General features: G+C 35.1%; 3 protein-coding genes across 3 annotated transcripts; 2 read left to right on the plus strand and 1 right to left on the minus strand.

The window, feature by feature from the left end:
- The first annotated feature begins 4120 nt into the window (after positions 1–4120).
- On the plus strand, positions 4121–8212 carry LOC149494542 (Lipase/lipooxygenase, PLAT/LH2 family protein). The gene is made up of 3 exons (XM_089724103.1): positions 4121–4401; positions 6578–6958; positions 7252–8212. Exons 1-3 carry the CDS (start codon positions 4212–4214, stop codon positions 7953–7955), a joined length of 1275 nt encoding a protein of 424 aa, XP_089580229.1. The 5' UTR covers positions 4121–4211; the 3' UTR covers positions 7956–8212.
- Positions 8213–9483: 1271 nt separating this feature from the next.
- LOC149494543 (eukaryotic translation initiation factor 2 subunit alpha homolog) lies at positions 9484–14760 on the minus strand. The gene is made up of 7 exons (XM_089724104.1): positions 14200–14760; positions 13124–13180; positions 12955–13041; positions 12729–12875; positions 12442–12546; positions 10033–10131; positions 9484–9844 (listed from the first exon to the last, which is right to left on the minus strand). The coding sequence occupies exons 1-7, from the start codon at positions 14581–14583 to the stop codon at positions 9689–9691; spliced, it is 1035 nt and encodes a 344-aa protein (XP_089580230.1). The 5' UTR covers positions 14584–14760; the 3' UTR covers positions 9484–9688.
- A 2718-nt stretch (positions 14761–17478) lies between these two features.
- On the plus strand, positions 17479–18726 carry LOC149494544 (uncharacterized; the record flags this gene model as incomplete). The annotated part of the gene is made up of 1 exon (XM_089723788.1): positions 17479–18726. A coding segment is annotated over exon 1 (1248 nt), but the record flags the coding sequence as incomplete, so codon positions are not given.
- Between the last annotated feature and the right edge of the window lie 356 nt (positions 18727–19082).

Here is a 19082-nt window from a genome sequence, read left to right on the forward strand (position 1 = left end):
ATCGGGTCTATCCACAGTCTCTGATTGTTGTCTCTGCCCTCCGGAGCTCTCACCTCTACCTCTGCCTGCTATGAACTGTGTAGGAACTCTTGCCCTCTTAGGACAGTCTTTCTTCTGATGGTCTGATGCTCCGCATATCCAACATTTACCAGTCACCAACCAACAATCTCCACCATGCCGTCTGCCACAATGCTCACAAGGTGGAAAAGGATAACCGGCTGTCTCTGCACCTCTACTGGTGCCTCTACCAGTTCCTCTGCCTGAACCTCTACTACCACCGGCGGAACTAGCCACAACTGATACCGCTAGCATGTTAGCACCCCTAGCTGCGCCTTGGCTAAAGGAAGGTCTAGAACCAGCTGAACTACTAGCACCTCTGAATCTCTTACTCTCCGGCTGATGTGTACTCGGTGCACTCGGAGTTTGGTCTCTCCTCTGCTGAGTCCGCTGGCGCCTGGTACGCTGACTGGCCTGAATTCGCTCTATCTCCTGAGCTGCCTCTACCAAAGCTGAGAATTCTCTGAATCTGGAAGCTACCACTCCCATCTGAATCTCATCATTTAGACCTTCTTGGAACTTTTTACACCTTTCGGCTTCTGTAGCCACTATCTGTTTACCATACCTGCTTAGTCTAGTGAATTCTCTTTCATATTCAGTTACAGCCATTCTATTCTGTCGCAGGTATAAGAACTCCTTCCTTCTCGCATCTAGGTAAGCCTCGGTGATGAACTTCTTCTTGAATTCATCCAAGAAGAATTGCCAAGTCCGCTGATCTGCTGTTACTCTCTGTTGCACAGTGGTCCACCATGTATATGCCTCTTCTATCAGCAATGAAGTGGCACAATTCAACTTGTCTTCTGCTGTACACTGCAATTGTTCTAGAACTCTCGATGTCCCATCTAGCCAGTACTCAGCTACTTCGGGACTATCATCTTTGCTCGCTTTGAATTCCTTTGCACCATATTTTCTAAGCTTCTCCAGTGGGGGCTTTCTGTCTCTTTCTATTATGACTGGTGCTTGAGGTATCACTCCTGCAATCTGTCTGAAAGTATCTGCAAGTTGCTTTAATAATGCCTCTTGACCTGGTGCTGCTGGAGCCTCACCCTCCACTGCTCTGGAGGCGTGTGACTCACTCTCACCCTCTTGTGACATCCTCCTAAAAGAACAACAACTGCTTAGTTCATCAGGGTAGTCATGGCATGTACACTATACTGACTTATGAATGCAAGCCCAGGGAAACTGAACCTAGGGCTCTGATACCAAAATTTGTAACATCCCTTCCCGGTCCACCCGTAAACCCGAATAAACCGAGCGGAGACGCTACAAACTGGTTGACTGAATGAACTGACATGCTGAAACCATAATGTATAATGAATCTAATATCATGCTGAGCTTGCTTATAGTAATAATGTACTGAATATTTACAAGACATGATACTGTTTACAAAATGGATTGGGCCCAACTGTGTGCCCTGTACATGCCAAAAAACAATAACAAAATGAGTTTCTACCCTGAAGACCGGGTCTTCTACAGATGAACGGCAGCAGTTGTAAACGGACCCTCTACGGACCAGTCTCAAAACCTGCGAGTTAAACAGGTAACTCGCTGAGCAAATAAAGCTCAGTGGATATCTCAACAAGGAAAGAAACAATAAAGCACATACTTGTATATAAGGAATTATGTAGGCACACAAGGCACATATAAGCACACATATCATGATATCTTTCATTTATCTGTATGATATATGCAATATTATATCCAGATATCTGTATGGCTCCATAAGGTTATAGCAAAACCGAGGTGATAAGAAAAACTGTATAAACTGGATGAATACTGTATACTTGGCTGCTATGGCCCATATAATCATATCCACTCAACGGCCTGTAGCCGGAGTAACAAACTGTATGAGGCGCAGATCTGCTATCCTATGTCGCGACATGGCCTTATCGACATGGTTTCTACCTAACCTCAATGGAGCATAATGTTGGTATGTCAAATGTATAACACAACATCATAGTAATAGTTCATCACTTCATAAATTATAATGTTCATGTGATTTCACATCATTTGCATGCTTGGATGTTGTTTTGATACATGTTCTAATGTTGTCTTTTTGTTTTGAAATGATTGGATGCATACAAGTTGAGCAAAGAACCCAATTACATAGAAAAAGAAAGTCCAAAAATGCAGGAAAAACCAAGTCGCGAGCGCGCCTGTGGAAGTCGCGAGCGCGAGATGCAGAAAATAAGAGACAGTGTGTTATCAGGCACAAGTCGCGATCGCATACTTGAAAGTCGCGAGCGCGTAGTGTGCCAAATGAGAGACAGTGAGTTTTCATGCCAACTACGCGAGCGCGCAGTGCAAGTCGCGAGCGCTTCCAGGCCAAGGGCCAACTTCGCGATCGCGTCTTGCAAGGTCGCGAGCGCGAGAAGGGCAAAATGAGAGTCAGTGAGTTTGAAGTGGAAGTCGCGCGCACACAGTGCAAAGTCGCGAGCGCGCGACGTGCTTCCAGCCTACGCAGTGCCAGGTCGCGACGCGTTTCCAGCCTGCGCAGTCTGCACTCTTTTGGTCATATCTCTCAATATACAAATCCAATTTGGGTGATTCAAAAACCCATGCAAAGCTAACACATAGAGGAACAAATAACTCTTCTATGACACTTCCTAATTCCATCATTAACTGGGGTCAAAATCAAGATGAAGTCCTCCCCTGTTTTCAACATAAACTCAATACCTCCCCTGTTTTCTCACCACTACCATTCTCCAACATAAAGCAATATATTGTCTCAATAGCAACACACTTCACAAATTCTCATGCAAAGAAGATGATAAAAATCAAGAGATATCAAACCTTGACGTCAAAAGCTTGACCTCTGTTTCAGCTTCTCTTTTCTACACCTTTTGAACTTTCTTCTCCTATACACAAGAATTCTCATAACTCATCTCCAATAGAACTAAATGAAATAGGAAATAACATCACACTTCAAGGAATTCTACTTACTTGAAGTTGACTTAATGCTTAACTATGTTGACAATTGAAAGAAAATGGGCGGGACAAGTAAGAAGAGAAGGAGAAACGGGAAAATGGGAAAGTGAGTTGATAAGAACGGGTAGTCTCTAGATGAAATGACTTGGCTGTGTAAACTCCCCAATTGGTACCTCAAGTGTACAAAGGCTACAACTTAATACACAAGCTGTATATTTTAATGCAAACAAGTCCTAACCTTTATATGCAAATAAGTCCACTTCTAATCTCTTTCTACCCCAACCAGGTTTGGTTCAACTCGACTCAACTCAATGCAAGACTCGACTCAATGCAAAGACTCAACTCGGTAGGATGTCACAATACAAGCAGCCAAATGGTGTGCCTTCTTTTACCCTTTTCAATGTGCAATTATCATCAAATAAAAGATTAGTCGTTTAATTGTGATTGGATTTGCATGTATACAAATTGAACATGGTTGGACTTGGTAATTTGAACAATTATTATGATTGTTAAAGAAATAATAAGTCTATGCTAAACAACCACGAGATCTTTATAGTCAATAATGATGTTATCCACGCTCCCTTTACAATGAAGATCAATGGAGGTTTGAGAAAGAGAAAGTGATGGGTAATTGTGGCTAGTCAAAGCGGAGCATTTTGCGAGTTTTTTATTAGGTTAACCGATTATGTAGTAGGTCCCATATTTATATTATTTTATTTAAAACCATAGCCTCAATTTGAAAATAGAATGACAATATATCTAAGTTTATAAAGTGATGTGCCCAAAATACAAGTGTTAAATTAAGGTAATTTCACAATAAGTCGCAAAATTTAAAGTATTTTTGTAGTTTTAGCTTTTATAGAATTACATTCTCAAACATATTTTGGGGTTTATCAGGACCAATGCTATAAGTTTCCGGAGTACAATGGGATCAAACGATAAAATTCATAAATTCAAATATTATGCAGGAGTTCAAAAACAGTAAAACTTATTATAAACTTAATGGCTCAAAAGAAGAATACATACGGTACATATATATTAGAGCTGTATCGAAAATTAAAATTTACTCGCTGCGTCTTGGAAGGCAATTATCCTAACCGTTGGACTACAAACGCAAGTGACGGTGGCTTGTAACTTATATTGATAGAAATCAGAAAACAATATTTGTAGGCAGTTAAACTGCTAACCACTCTCTGTACTGTTTGTTCGTGCGTAGTAGTCGAGGCATGGCCATGGAGGCAGTTTCTCTGAGTCATGCTATATTTACAGTAAACCAAAATAGTCTCCAAAAGAAGAGGAAACATCCGACGCTACCTACTCGCCTTAGGAGAAGAAGAAGTAGGTTTTTAATCCAATATGAGCAACATCGCTCTCGCTTTGTTATCATCAAGTGTTATAAACAGTCCAATTTCCAAGGTAACAATTTCATCTAATCTTCGCTACCTTCTTTTTCATAAAAAATATGTTCTTTTCTTCGGTATAAGGGGAGTAACCTTCGCCTGGAAGGCAAAGTTTAATCTCCTCAAGGTACGAAAAATATGTTTTTAGTGCTTCTCGAGTTTAATTGATTTCAGGATTTTCTGATAATATTCTAGAATTAGTGCCTTTAGTACCCTTCTAATTCTATGAATTTCTCGCTCTGCCCTGTACATATCATGTGAAGAATTCAATTCCATTAATATAATTCATTGCCGTTGACTTTGTGATAAATTTTAGATAATGTGTTTTACACTTCTTAATTGAGTCGAATGATATGATTTTATTTTTAAGGATAGAATTCACTGTCATTAGACGAAATGAAGTAATGTTTTGTAAAGCACTCCAATTCTTTCAAAATGCCTCTGTTTGAATACAGGTTTGCAAGCATGGAAATGAGCAAATAAAATTGATTTACTCACTCAGATGAGTTTCATTCAACTAAATATAATATTGTTATTAAAATCAGAATACATTATGTATATTAAAAATAATAAATTGGGGAAGTCATTGTTCTTATAGATAGATGGATGATAAATGGATAAATAAGTGGAGAGCTGGTCTAACAAAGTCTCATTCCTTTTGCTTTAATGGATAGTTATGTATCTTCTAAAAACACAGCTGTAGATATGTTTTGAAGTTGGTTTTAAAGTATCCTTGATATTATCATTTAAATGATCTCAATAGAATCATTAAAAAAAAAAAAAAAAAAAAAAAAAAAGAAAAAATGGATTCCAACTAATTAGTTTTGGGCTCAATGGTAATGGGGTCATCTCCTGGTTGAGTTTGCAAGTTCAAACCTCAGTCGGAGTCTGATGAGCCAAGAATACAAAAGTGCCAATGGTTTTGTATTGGAGGGCTATGTGTGTAACCATCAGTATTTGAATTGAATGTGTTGGAATATGTAGGTCTCTCTTTGATTGTCAAAGAGTGTCTATTACAATCCAGCTAGGAAGAATGTCCTCGTAGACCTACAAGTGCATTGTGATATTAATGGAGCTTATGATGGTTTTCTTAAGTATGAATGGGAACCAATCATCCCTTCCTTATTGAATCTATTTTATCTGGCTTGTGTGTTCTGGGTTGGCTTTATTGTTGTTACTTTTTTATGCTAATGTCTTTATTCTGCAGTGATCACCATGTAACTTAATATTAACATCCTATTTTAAAGAAGAGGAGGAATGCATTGACTTCATTCAGGATATGCAATCCATATGGATTTTCTGTTGTACTATTATGATTATCTAATTTCTGAAGAGATCATTTTATAGATATCACAAACTAATTTACCATTCTTGGCCTGGTTTCAAATACAGAAAGAACCATTTAAATGCTAATTAACATACTATTTTAGTGTGCCTATCAATCTATAGACGTCAGCAACCCGCTTTCATTACCGACATATTATCTATGGTGCTTAGCATTTCCACGGTAATGGATACTGCAGTACAATATAATATCAAAAACAGAGGCAGGTTAAGATCAATTAATTTGGGACACTGGACAATATTTTGAGTTTGAGGGACAGATCATGCATTTAAAGAACAATTAATTGACATTAGACAAATCCATCTGGTAGGATCTCAGATACATCCCATCTGTGTGCACCAGTAGCCAGGGCTTATTGCCAGCCTCTAGTCTTTTTGTCCATACATGATGTCTCATATTCCTGTCTAGGTCCTAGGCACTTGTCTCTTTGGACAAGTTGTGCTTAACCTTGTATTTAAAGATGACACAAATTCTTTTGCAATCTATAATATAATTTATGGGGAAGCACAACTTGTGATGTGAGACAATATGAGGTATTCTGTTTTCTGAATATTTGGATGCAAAGCTGATATCAATTCACATGCAGTGAATTAACTAGATATAAACAATCCGTGTTCATTCCAAAATACTATTAGACTTCAAATTACATGGATACTCAGTACAGAAGACATTGTCAACTATCTTGCTTTTGCTTATAGCATCAATTTATCTCATTCATACTAGTACCATGCAGGCTGCTTCTCTTCCGTACCCGTTTTCATTGGCATGACATGCAAGCATTCTTTATGATTTGTTGAATGCTGCTATCAACATATCATTTATAAATACTAATGATGATCTATTTCAGATTTTCAAGGCTATGCAAAACCTACACGCCTTTTGGAAGCCACAGAACTGAAAGTTTGCAGTGAAATCTCACAAGGGACTGATTTTAAATCAATCTGTATTGGTAGATCTCGCTCTTTATTTAAGGTCAAGCTACAAACAAGCAATGTCTATGGCTCAAGTTTGAGCGATCAGAATGCTGGAGTACTCCTATGCTTGACAGACACAAATGGTGACTCTATATTGCAGAGAATACCGGCAATTTTCAAGTCCAATCATTCAGAATCCACAGGCATGGTTGAAAATGATTCACTTCATTTCCAAAGAGGTTCTGTTGATGAATTCACTTTTGAGGGACCGAAATTGGAGAGGATTGAAGCTCTTTGGGTCAGCGTTGAATCAGGTTGGTCTCCTTTAAGTGTATTTATATTCCACACCAAAATTATGTTGGACATTTGTTGGGGAGCCCCCTTTACATACGCTTAAATGCATTCAGAAAAATATTTCCTTTTTTATAATTATATAAAACACACCATTCATGGGTCCGGAGGTTTACCTTTCTGAAATATTCTCCAGAATCATATTATTAATATAGGTTCTGGAGATACCATTGGAATATATAATTTCTAGATTGCATTATTGTTGAACATTGTAACGATGGGTTTTCCTTTCCTCTATCTTAAATTTCCAAGTCAGGTCAGTGGAGATTAGGTGGGGTGAGCCTTACAGTCATATCTAGTCAATCTTCATTGGAAGGAAATGATGGAGAGAAGATTCATTTTACTAGCGTCCAATATGATTTTGAAGCTGACGATGTCTTGCTCGGAGAGGGGAGTGACATATCTTTGGTGGAATTAAGACCTACACATGTTTCAGAATTATCTGGGATTGACCCATTCAATATCCTCAGTAAAAGCCCTTCGGAATTGACATCAGTGTCTGGTGGCAGGATTTCTAATGAGGAAAGCATGAGAGAGTATGCTGATTTGAAACTATCTTTGTTATCTTATGACGCTGCTCTTGTTTTTGTTGGTTCAGTAATAGCAAATGTCTCAGCTGGAGAAAATGAAGCTTTGGCATTCCTTATTGGTGGAAATATTGGTTTCTTATATTTGTTGTTATTGCAAAGATCTGTTGATGGATTACCAGCTTCACTGCCAATTTCTGGAAATACAAGCAGGATTGATCAGCTATTTAGAGCGTTTAAGGGACCAGTATTAGGTCTGGCATTGGCAATAGGATTCAGCTCTGTAGCAGTGAAGTATAGCCTTGACGATCTTCCAATGGAATTGACTCCAAAAGAACTTTTGGCTGGAATGATTGGGTTTCTTGCTTGTAAAGTTGCTGTGATTTTGGCCGCATTTAAACCCATGTCTAGGGGTTTGGAGGAGAATGAGTGATTCAGATATTTCTGGTAGTCAATCAGAAATCAACCAGAAATATATATAATAGATGGAAGATTAAACCTCAAACAGAAATCACCCCTGGCCTTAATACTGGACATTATGTAGAAGCATGTGTATAGAAGGCATAGGGCTCGTTTATCATTATTGTTGCAATTAATAGATTTTAAGCCAAACTTAGAAATATCTTTACTGACATAATGAACTTGACTACCAGTAATTTCTTTATGAGCTAAAACAAATTTTGAAAAGAACTCAGATTTGAAGTTTTTGTTTGGATTCATGGAAAACTCTTAAGCAATTAATCCAGCAAGACTGCTTTTAATTTTGATCCAAAACCTACTACTAAACACTGGCAATACCAATTGATGAGTGAGTGTAATCCTAGTAATAGCAAGAGAAAATAAGAACACCAGGAATCAGATTGAAAAAGACTGATGGAGATTCACTTCGATCGATGTTTAATTTTAGTAGTTCTGAAACTTTATAGTGTGATAATAGATGGTTTGCTGTACAAACAGTTGATGAACTTGATAGCAATCCAAATGGGTCCAGATTTTATCAACTTCGAGTTTGAGGCAACATCTTATGTACATTTTCTTGCATTGCTAATTGACCAAATGCAACTTACGGAGGATTGAGCTGTAAACGGTACCTCTGCTTGAAAATAGCAAACGTCTAGATCTCCTGAATATTGGGTGTCGTTCAACAAACCTAAAGGCGTATGGGTTATATTCTGTAGAACGGTGTTCTTGTCGAATGAAATGAAAATTAAATTCATGTAATAAGAGACATTCCTTAGCCTGAAAGATATGTGGTAATCTCGCCCAGATATGTTTGCAAATGAGCTAACTGTCTGCAAATGAGGTAACTGAAAGATATGTGGTAATCCCGCCCAGATATGTTTGCAAATGAGCTAACAGCCTGCAAATGAGCTAACTGTCTCTTTGATGGAGCCGCATCTCCTTTTGGAAGACGGTTGAGTCTAGGCTGTTGGGCTTGCTTCTATTGCGTTGGTCAAGGTACTGCTGCGGGCCAGTCCATCTTGTGATCGTGTAAGCGATGCCTGAATGCTACATTCCAGTTTCATCTTTATTAGGATTTGATACTATTTACTATGAATGAAAACTTAGTATATATACTCTTTGATTATTCAATTATTTATGCATATAGCAAAAACAAGAACAGATTGTGAACTTCAGAACCTGATACACCTGTATATTAATACCAAGCTCATTATCGTGGCCGTTGCATTCAGTAAAAGAACATTCTCAGCATAAGAAGCATTGATTTTTATGAGATCGCCATTATGATACAACATTCTTTGATTATCGCTATGGAGCGCCTTTGTGCCTGTATGTCTTTTGAGACTTTTTCCGGCTTTTGGGTTGGGTTTACCACCCCAAAACAGTCACAACATGCAGATATGCCAATTACCAGTGAGCAGTGGAAATTAGTCGAGCCACTCGTCCACAGAAGTACAACAGCAATGGCAAGATAGGTAGGAGAGAAAGAAAGAGAACAATTTTAGCACAATAGCAATCTGATTAATGTTTTGAAGTAATAAGGTGCTCTGTATCCTCCACAAGAATCCTCTCATCGATCAAGTATTTTGGCAAAACAGCTCAAGCATACAATATACGCAAAGCATTTTTCTACAACCGCCATAGTGTATGTCCAAAAATTTGTGTCCAAACAAAAACAAGAACAAACCATGTTTGCTTCCTTTTCTACTCCATAATGCCAGGTGCAGCATTTTCCACGTCAACATCTCCCATCCCTGTATCTTCTTCTTCCTCACTATCTTCATCCCCACTAACCTCTTCATTGTCATTTCGTAACTTAGCCATGTGCTCAGCAAGCAATTTATCATCTCTTTCACTCACCTAAATAAATGCACAAAATCAGACAAGCACCAAAAGGATATTTACATGTTTGTAACAATTGAAAACTGAATTTAATTGAATCAAACCCTCGTGTGCCTATATATATGCGTGTGTTTGCATGCAAAAATGAACTCAAGGTATTTAAACAAATAGAAATTAAATGTGGAAAATAAAAGATCGACACTCACTGCTCTCGGCGGCTCCTTCACAGCAAGCTTCCCCTTTTGCTGCTCTATTGCTTCCGTGCATGCAGCTATTGCCTTGCTGAGAACTGATATACCTTGCTCCTAAATGAAAAATGGAACAAGAAATGCCTTGTCAGCAATGTTGCCAGGCATAAAACCAGTGACTTTCCAACCAAAAAATAGACAGCTGACAGCTTCAACTTCTACTTTAGTGAATAATCACAGTATAAGCATTAAAAATAGAATCATGAAAGACACATCAGCTTATAATCAAGCTGCTGAGGCCAAGTTAACATCTGTTCTTAATCAAACAATACATCACATAAAATAGAGCTTATGTCAATTAGAAGATAGAAAGATTATGGTAAGAGTTTCTGCAACACAACACCAGGCAAATTTAGGATAGCTCAAATTAACTAGCATAAACAGATATAGCACAAAGACCTGTAACAAACTACTGTCTCCTGAGGCAACTAAGCAAATTTGACAGCAGACAATACGCTACCATGAACTTGATTAGGCAAAGTACAATACACATCACAAAGAAATCAAATGACTATCCCTGGACGTATCCCTAAACGTATTTTGCCAATCAGCAGAAGTTCAAAAGAGCAGAAATGAAAATAAGAAAAGAAACATCTTCAACATAAGTTGTGAAAAGGATAGGAACAAAAGGCACATAGTACTGGGACCAGAATCAAAACAATTTAATATGTGATGACTACAAAAAGGGATCCAAAATTCCAAACTATAAGCAATGCAATAAATGCTCAGCGTAAACAGCAAATGCCATGCAGAATGCATTTGCTGCCACTCTATTCACTGACACAAGGTACAAATTACCAATAACAGATAGTGAGCAAAGTTATTAAAGACAAGACTCAGGTACAAGCCCCAAGTAGCACCTCAAACCCTCAAAGAAGGCTGGTGATCTACCACAGGCGTTGATGCACCCCACATCGCCCGCGGAGTACATCCTGGGCTAGTATATAAGGCTGGGTTCAATCGTCCTCTACGAGCTAGCTTTTGGAGCAAAGTTAGGAGTTCTGTCCCTTATCATTTGGTATCAGAGCTCTGGCTCCGTAGGGTCGGTGTCTCATGGGGTTGTCAGAATGCCGACTGAGGCAATCGGGTCTTATGGGGGTGGGGATGATGCGTCTCATATCGCCCGCGGAGTACATCCTGGCTAGTGTATAAGGCTGGGTTCAGACCTTCCTCTATGAGCTAGCTTTTGGGGCGAAGTTAGGGTCCAGTCCCTTATTAACTTCGCCACAAAAGCTAGCTCGTAGAGGAAGGACTGAACCCAGCCTTATACACTAGCCAGGATGTACTCCGCAGGCGATGTACAGAGCCAGAGCTCTGATACCAAATAACAAGGGACTGGACCCTTAACTTTGCCCCAAAAGCTAGCTTGTAGAGGAAGGACTGAACCCAGCCTTATACACTAGCCCAAGATGTACTCCGCGGGCGATGTGAGACGCATCAGGCGTGCACCTCAAGCAGCATAAGGGGCGCACCTCCATTATATTTGCTCTGTATGAATGCTGTTTTTTTCTTTCTCTAAGTTGTTTCATCTAGGATCCCCTTTGCAATATTTTAGGGATTAACTTATATATATACAAAGTTGCATATATATATATATATAAGATTACAGCTCTTACAAAAAAATATAAGCTTCAGATTTGACCAGCTAATAAGATTTGGTTGTAATGACCTGACTTTCACTTCCTATTTAAGTTGAGTTTTCATATTTTGAGATTTAATATAACTCTGACAACCTTTCCTTTTCCTCTCTAACATTGCGTTTTCCTATGATTTGGCAGACATGATTGGACTTTCCTGTTTGTAGAAAGCCTATGCTAAATGTCATAGCCTAACTTTCTTTTTCCATAAAAAATTAGTTCAACTTTATTACCTTAGAAAAGGGTTAAAAAAACAATTTAACATCTATACTTTCTTTTATTTAGATTTTAAAAAGCCTATGCAAGAATCATAAATGTTTTATGTATGAATATGACAATATGTGTAGATGTCTTATATAGCTTTCCTTGTTTTAGGCTATTAGTATGACTATAGATGTAGTTATACAGTTTTAATTATCCCATTTCATTTCTTTTGCACCTCATGTCACTCAAGTGCACAACTGCACCTTGCGACTAGGCTTCCAGACCACTTTGCATTTCAATGCATCTTGCACCTTTAATAACTATGATAGTATAAAATTTCCCATTTCTCTAGCATATTTTTGTAATCTCTTTCTGTATCTCTATCTCAATTAAACATGAAATAAACTTCATACCATGACACTCGGGTAATAGAGAGAGTGCACCAAGCGTAACCAACGCGAAAGAACCTAAACAGCTTTATGAGAACACAAGGAATTTTATGTTTTCCTATAGGCAAAAGTCTAACCTTGTCTAGGGTTTGCGTGGTGAGAACATAAAGTGGTGGAGCAACCAGTTTAATTTTCACTGGACAGTCTTTATTGCCTGCAGCCTCAGCTTTCCGCATTGCATCCTGTGAAGTGAACAAAAAAAATAATAATAATACAAAGTGAGAACTCTGTGAAACATAATGCTGCCTTGCAAATAGAGAACATATTCACAATAAACAATAATGTCATGGTAAATTGAATGAATGCCAACCAAAGAATAGGGAATTGATTGATGTAAAAAAGAAAGGAAGAAAATGAAAGTAACCTTAATGTGAAGAACACCATCAAACTGGAAACATTTCATTTCAATATCAGCCCGAATCTTCAATGGTTGAGGTGTCATTCTTCTCCTAATATTTTTTACCAAAGCATCTTTCACATCTTCTGACACAGCAGGCACTACCTTGGTAACCTATACGGCAATGTAAAATCTTAGTGATCTCTAGTCATAATCAAAATTGTGAAAAGGGAGTTTAGCAAACAAGCCTCACCTCCTGTCCATCAGGGCCAACCTCTTTGACTTCACGTGTGAGGGAATTCAAAACTGAATCAGGATCAGTTACAATTATCTTGAACGCCTGCACATCACTCACCTTAAGTCTTCCTGAACAACTTTATAAGATATTAAAAAACAACTCCATAAAATGTAAGCATTCTCACCTCAAAAGCATGCCCATATTTACGGTACAAAGGCCAGCCAATATGGATGTATAATTCCTGTTGTAAGAAACTAAGTTGGTTAAACATACAATAATTACAATTGTATTCAAATGCTTGATCATGAGAACAGATGTTTGCCCTCGAAGAGATGAGCGTCTCAAGGAAGAAGCATGACAAAAAGTGATCCGGTACAATAAGCTTTAACTTGCCATAGGACTTCCATATTCATTATCATGTAAGAAACCCATAGAAAAAATTTTAGATGTTATTGTTGAATTGTTTTACCCTATTCAATCAGAATTCCCTTTTTAACATCTATTCTGCAGATTTCCATGAAAAAGTAAAATAGTGGAAATGACAAGGCAAGGAAGCCTACTAGGGTTCAAAATGTGTATTACCAAGCGTTGATTAGCTTGTAACCTTATACTAATAGTTGCAGTCAAGTTGTTAACCTTATACTGAGCTACTGATTCACATACAAACAGTAAAAGTAAGATTAGATTTAATAAAGATACTTTCCATCCCTTGTAATTATTATAACATCATCAACTGCTAAACCCTAATATTATAATTCATAATGTGCATAACACGCATCCTACCTATAACAAATATTATAAAGCCGAGTCTAAGCAAGCTTTAACTTAAGGCTGCCTGCTAAATGGATGTTGCTGGGATTAAAATTAAGGCGTAAGTTCAGCCATTAACAATACAGAATTGTCCTTAATCAGATTTTCAATTGGACTTCGTTTCAAAGAACTCTCAAATAAACAGATGCTGATGTCTCTCTAAAGCAAATAGATTGAAATCTCTTATCTTTCACTCTCTCAAACCACACAAACAATAAGAAATTGATGGTTGCAGTGCACTAGACTATGATTTTAGCAGCTCTAGTAGATATTGCAAGGCAATCAAAATTAGATGCCTATACTATTAAGTAGTTTACAGGGAAGCTTTATATAAACGCAATCACTGGTTTCATAAAATTCACAAAAGATTTCCCAAATATATGAAAAATTGACATCAAATTTGAAAAATAAAAGAAAAAATTTCCGGGAAAAGAAGGAAAAGAACAATACCTCTAAATCGATGCCCATAGTCTCAGCAACATGACGCATAATAGAGTGAACAAGCTTGCTCTTATTATACCTCTCTTCACAGGCTTGAATATCTTCCTCACTAACCCTCCTCTTGCTCAAGTCGATATAGCCCTTCTCCTTATCGACACGAAGCACCATCACAGGCTCAATGCGGCCAACCTTGATTAAACTGCTTACACTACGAATCCTACGTCGGGATAGCTCAGAGAACAAAATCATACCCTCAATGTTATTGTACTCGAGAAGTGAAACATATGCGCCCATGTCAGCTATGTTTTTCACCTGAATCATCACCGCCATGTCAACCTCCGGATACTTGGCTTCGTACATCCGGCACTCGAGGTTTGGCGTGTGAGTTCCCATGGTTGATCGGTTGATTGTTTGTTTTCTTGTTAGCTGTAGATTTGGGGATTTTGAACTTTAGCTAGGGTTTTAAGTTAAAGGAGGCGAGCAGCTGAGAAGAAAAAGCTGTGGGTCTGTATAACTTGGTAAATGTTTTTGGTTTCTCAAAACACAAATTCGATAAAATAGGAGGACTCTCTTTCCTTCTATTTACAGTAATATGTTTTTTAGCTTTTATATAAAAAAAAACCACTGTTAACTAATACTTCCTCGATCGTATTTTATTTATTTAGTTCATTTGGATGTCCCAAAACGCTTGTAATTTGTAAATTTATATATTTAAAAATATTTTATTCTTTAGAGTAATTTATATAATTATTTATTAAATGAATAGATATGAAAAGATAAAATAATTTTTATTAACTGAATTTTTAATATATTTATTTTGTTAAACTGTGTAAATAAAATGGGATAATGAAGTATGAATATAAAAATATTATTTTTAATAAAATAAAAAATTCATATGCATAATATCACTAACTTTACAAATTTCATAAAATTTGGAAAGAATTTTTTAAAATTAATATTTATATTTTTATCTTTTTATCTCGTTCAGGATTCCTCCGTCCATTTTAAGAGATTTTTGCTAGGAAGGTTTATTAAAAAGAAAAATGCCTCTACTTAATCCAAAATAAAAAATATATTTGGATATTATTATGCTTTTTTTAACCAATTAAAGCAATAAATTATAATAACTAAAATAGAAAAACTCCAAAATTAAAGTCATCTATATTTTTTTTTTTTTGAAATAAAGTCATCTGTAATTAAAGAAAAAAATTAAAATCACCAAAATATATAAAAGAAAATTGTATGATAGAACCCAAAAATTGAAATTCAAAAAGTAAATGAATATTCTAATGACCAAAATTTAAAGAAAAAAAAAATTAGCATGACTATCCAAAAATAGAGTTGTGTTGATTTTAGTTTAAGCGGGGGCAACTCTATCTTTCCGATGGAAAGTAACGGCAAAATATTCAAAAATTGACTTAGGACTCTAAGGTGAACGAGGTCAAACAGTAGGGACGTAATAGTGCACTAAAAAAATTACAAATAGTTAGTTTTATTATAATTGGGGATTAAATAATAATTCTTTTAAAATTTATTGGGTTAGATTACTAAAAATACCCAAGTCATTTTTAGAATTTTAATCAATTATTTTACTTATATTAGTTGATATATTGTAATGATATTTTTTTGGTTAAACCAATCGATTTTTTGCACAGCTGATTAATTTGGATTCGGTTTGTAGAGACCGATAATGAAAACGATCCTGAATGTTATTTAAAAAATTCAAAGCCTCATCCCACTAGACCAATTGATAGTTGGTCACGTATTGTAATAATTTATTTCTTACATCCTAGTCTCCCTTTCACTGCCGTCAAATTTTCACTAGCAATCAAGTGGGTTCTATGGACACTTGCTCATCCGTAGACTAGATTTTCCCACCATGTAGAACATCAATCTTTAAAAAAAAAAAAAAAAAACTTTGACCATTTTTACAATTGTTGCTATTTCTTTTTTTTTTTTTAAGAATCATTTATTGTTTAATTTTTTAATAGATTTATATGACTTTTTAGACAAATTAAGAAAAACTAGTTAATATAGTTAAATCATATTTTTTACTTAATTTATCTAAAAATCCCTTTATAATATTAAATGATATATACAATTGAGAACATAGATGTACATTAAATAAAGATATATTAAAAATTGAACAATAATGATTTAAAAAAAAGACTATATTTTATAACAAAAGAAAAAAGAGTGAGGGAGTACTATTTTTCTTAATAATTATGACTTTTATAAATTTTTTATGTCATTCTACCGTCCAATTTAGAGTAATGTAGCTTTTAAATTGAACATATGGGCCTCACATTTAAATATACTAGCGATATATTCGTGCTATGCACGGTTAAAAAAAAAGTAAAATAAAATAAAATTGAGAGAATATATATATATATATATATTGATCTTTACTATTCCAAAAACTTCTCCCTCTTTTCCCAGTTCAATTGTAAAGGATTTAAGTTGAAAGTCTTAAAACTCTTGTAAGTTTAAATTTCACTATTATAAATTTTATTATTGTATTTTGTAATTTATTTTTAGTAAATATAAATTGCTACTTCTTAAATGCCCTGTTGAAGGCATCTTTCTCTTCTCCCTCCACATTCTGACTTAGTTCTGGGGATCCCAGGCTAAGGGTGCAGGAACCCTCAACCTTAATTAAAATATAATCAATTAAAATTGGTTGAGTTAATTGATAAATATTAAATTTATTTGTGATTTGTATGTTGTATAAGTATGCTCTGTGGATGCAGCTTAGTCTGATCTTTCACATCAGAAATATTGCCTTTGTATGTTGATTCTGAAGTAAAATTATTAGATCTAAAAAAAAAAAAAAATATTTGTTTATAAATAGTATTGATATAAGCCACGTATCATACTTAAATGATTTATATAATTATAAATCCAATTGATAATAGTATTTTAATTGATATATATATTAATGATATTTTGATTAATATGTATATTGATAATGATAGTTGTTTAGTTCATGCTTATATTGGTTTTGATATGTATGATATGTTTATTAATTTATAAAACATAAAAGACTTCTGCTTTGATAAACAGTCCTTTCTCCTTTTGTTGGTATCAGAGCCAAAAAGATTTGGATATGCTTGTTGGTATACATATAAAGACTTCATTTTATAATATATTATAAACAGTCTTGACTTTGTTCCACTGAACCTATTCCGTCTGAACCCATGAGTAAGACCCGTGTGTGTGGCATCTAAAGGGTATAACAGGAAGGGTATAACCGGACAGTTGTCATTAAGGTTTATAGTATCTTATAAAATGGATCATTTACTATGTAGATCGGCTAGTAGTAATAGATCTGAAGACTCAGATAACTCAGAAATTAAAAGGGTCATAAATCGTAATGAATTAATTTTGCAAGATTTTAGTAAAGCTATTGATGAATGGGAAATACCTAAAGTTGATAAAGAACAAATTTATAAAATTTCTAAATTTAATTTATTTAAAACTGATTATGTTATTAAAACTGAAGAAAGAGATTTTCAACTCAGTAAACCTTTTGAACGCATAACTCTTCTATCATCTAAAACTTTACAGCACCATAAAAATAAAAAATATAAATATATTCATATAGGATTAATTCAAGTAGGAATTAAACCTTTAACAAGAGAAGGATTAAATACTAGTATTCTTGCAGTAGTAAGGGATGCTAGATTTTTAAATTTTCAAGATTCTTTATTAGGATCAGTTGAGACTAGCTTAAGTGAAGGACCGATCTCCTTTGAGGTTTATCCAGATATGACTGTCTCATTAAATGATTTAAATATTCTAGAAAGTATAGTTTTGGAAATTAAAACTCATAATTATAAAATGAAGCAAGGATCAATTCCTATAGCTTTAATATATAAAATTCATTATAAAGCAATGAATTCAGCTTTTGGAACTAAATATAAGTTACAACCTAAAATTGGTGAAACAAGATTTTTGCAAACAGATTTAACTAAAACCAATACGGTAATTCCTAAAACAATTCAGTGGAAGGATATCACACTTCCAGATGAATGGATTTTGGAAGGGGTAGTACCTCCTCCTATTCCTGAACCAGTAAAACCAAACGTCAATTTGCAAAAAATTGAACAATTTGAAGATGGTAAAGTAACTTTAAAATTTAATCGCAGTCAAAGTATGAGGTATACAGGGTCATCTTCCTCTGTTACAACAGATGAAAATGATAAACCTAGTTCCTCCATACCTTCTGTTATTTATGCTAAATATAAAGAAACTGAGCCTAAACCAATAATTCAAACATTAGTAAAACCAAGATTTTCTACTTCTGATATTCCAAATTTAAAAATGAAAGGTGTTGATTATAGTAATTCTATACCACAGGCAGTTTATAATCCTGTAGATAATTATGTAAATCAACAGTCAACCTTAGTCAATTTACCTGAATCACCAACAGCTTCAGCTATCACTGAAAATGTTAGTGATATAAATAGAGAATTAAATGTTCTTAGTAAAATAGATATTGAGAAAAGTTTAATAAAAGAAATATCTAAAACTAAAAATTTACTTAAAATGAAAAAGATATTAAAACTTTACACTTTTGAAGAATTAAAATATGAATATTTAGAATATAAAATAAAAAATCAAACTAAAATTAATTTCTTTGATTGGTATAAATTAATTAAAGAAAATAAATCTGAAAAAGACTTAAACCCTATAACAATTAGAGATAAAAGACCTGAATGGATAGTAAATGAACAAACCATAAAAATTGATTTTCCTCCTAAAACAATTAGTAAATTAAAACATCAAGATCATGAAATTATCTGTGCACCATATAAAGTTGCTCGAGATAATGATACAAATAATAAGATAATTGAACAGAATAACTTTAGTAATGCAAGTTTAATTTGTTT

Source organism: Jatropha curcas, chromosome 7, assembly GCF_041381405.1.
Source record: "Jatropha curcas cultivar XTBG-Jc1 chromosome 7, XTBG_Jcur_1.0, whole genome shotgun sequence".
Classification (NCBI taxonomy): domain Eukaryota; kingdom Viridiplantae; phylum Streptophyta; class Magnoliopsida; order Malpighiales; family Euphorbiaceae; genus Jatropha; species Jatropha curcas.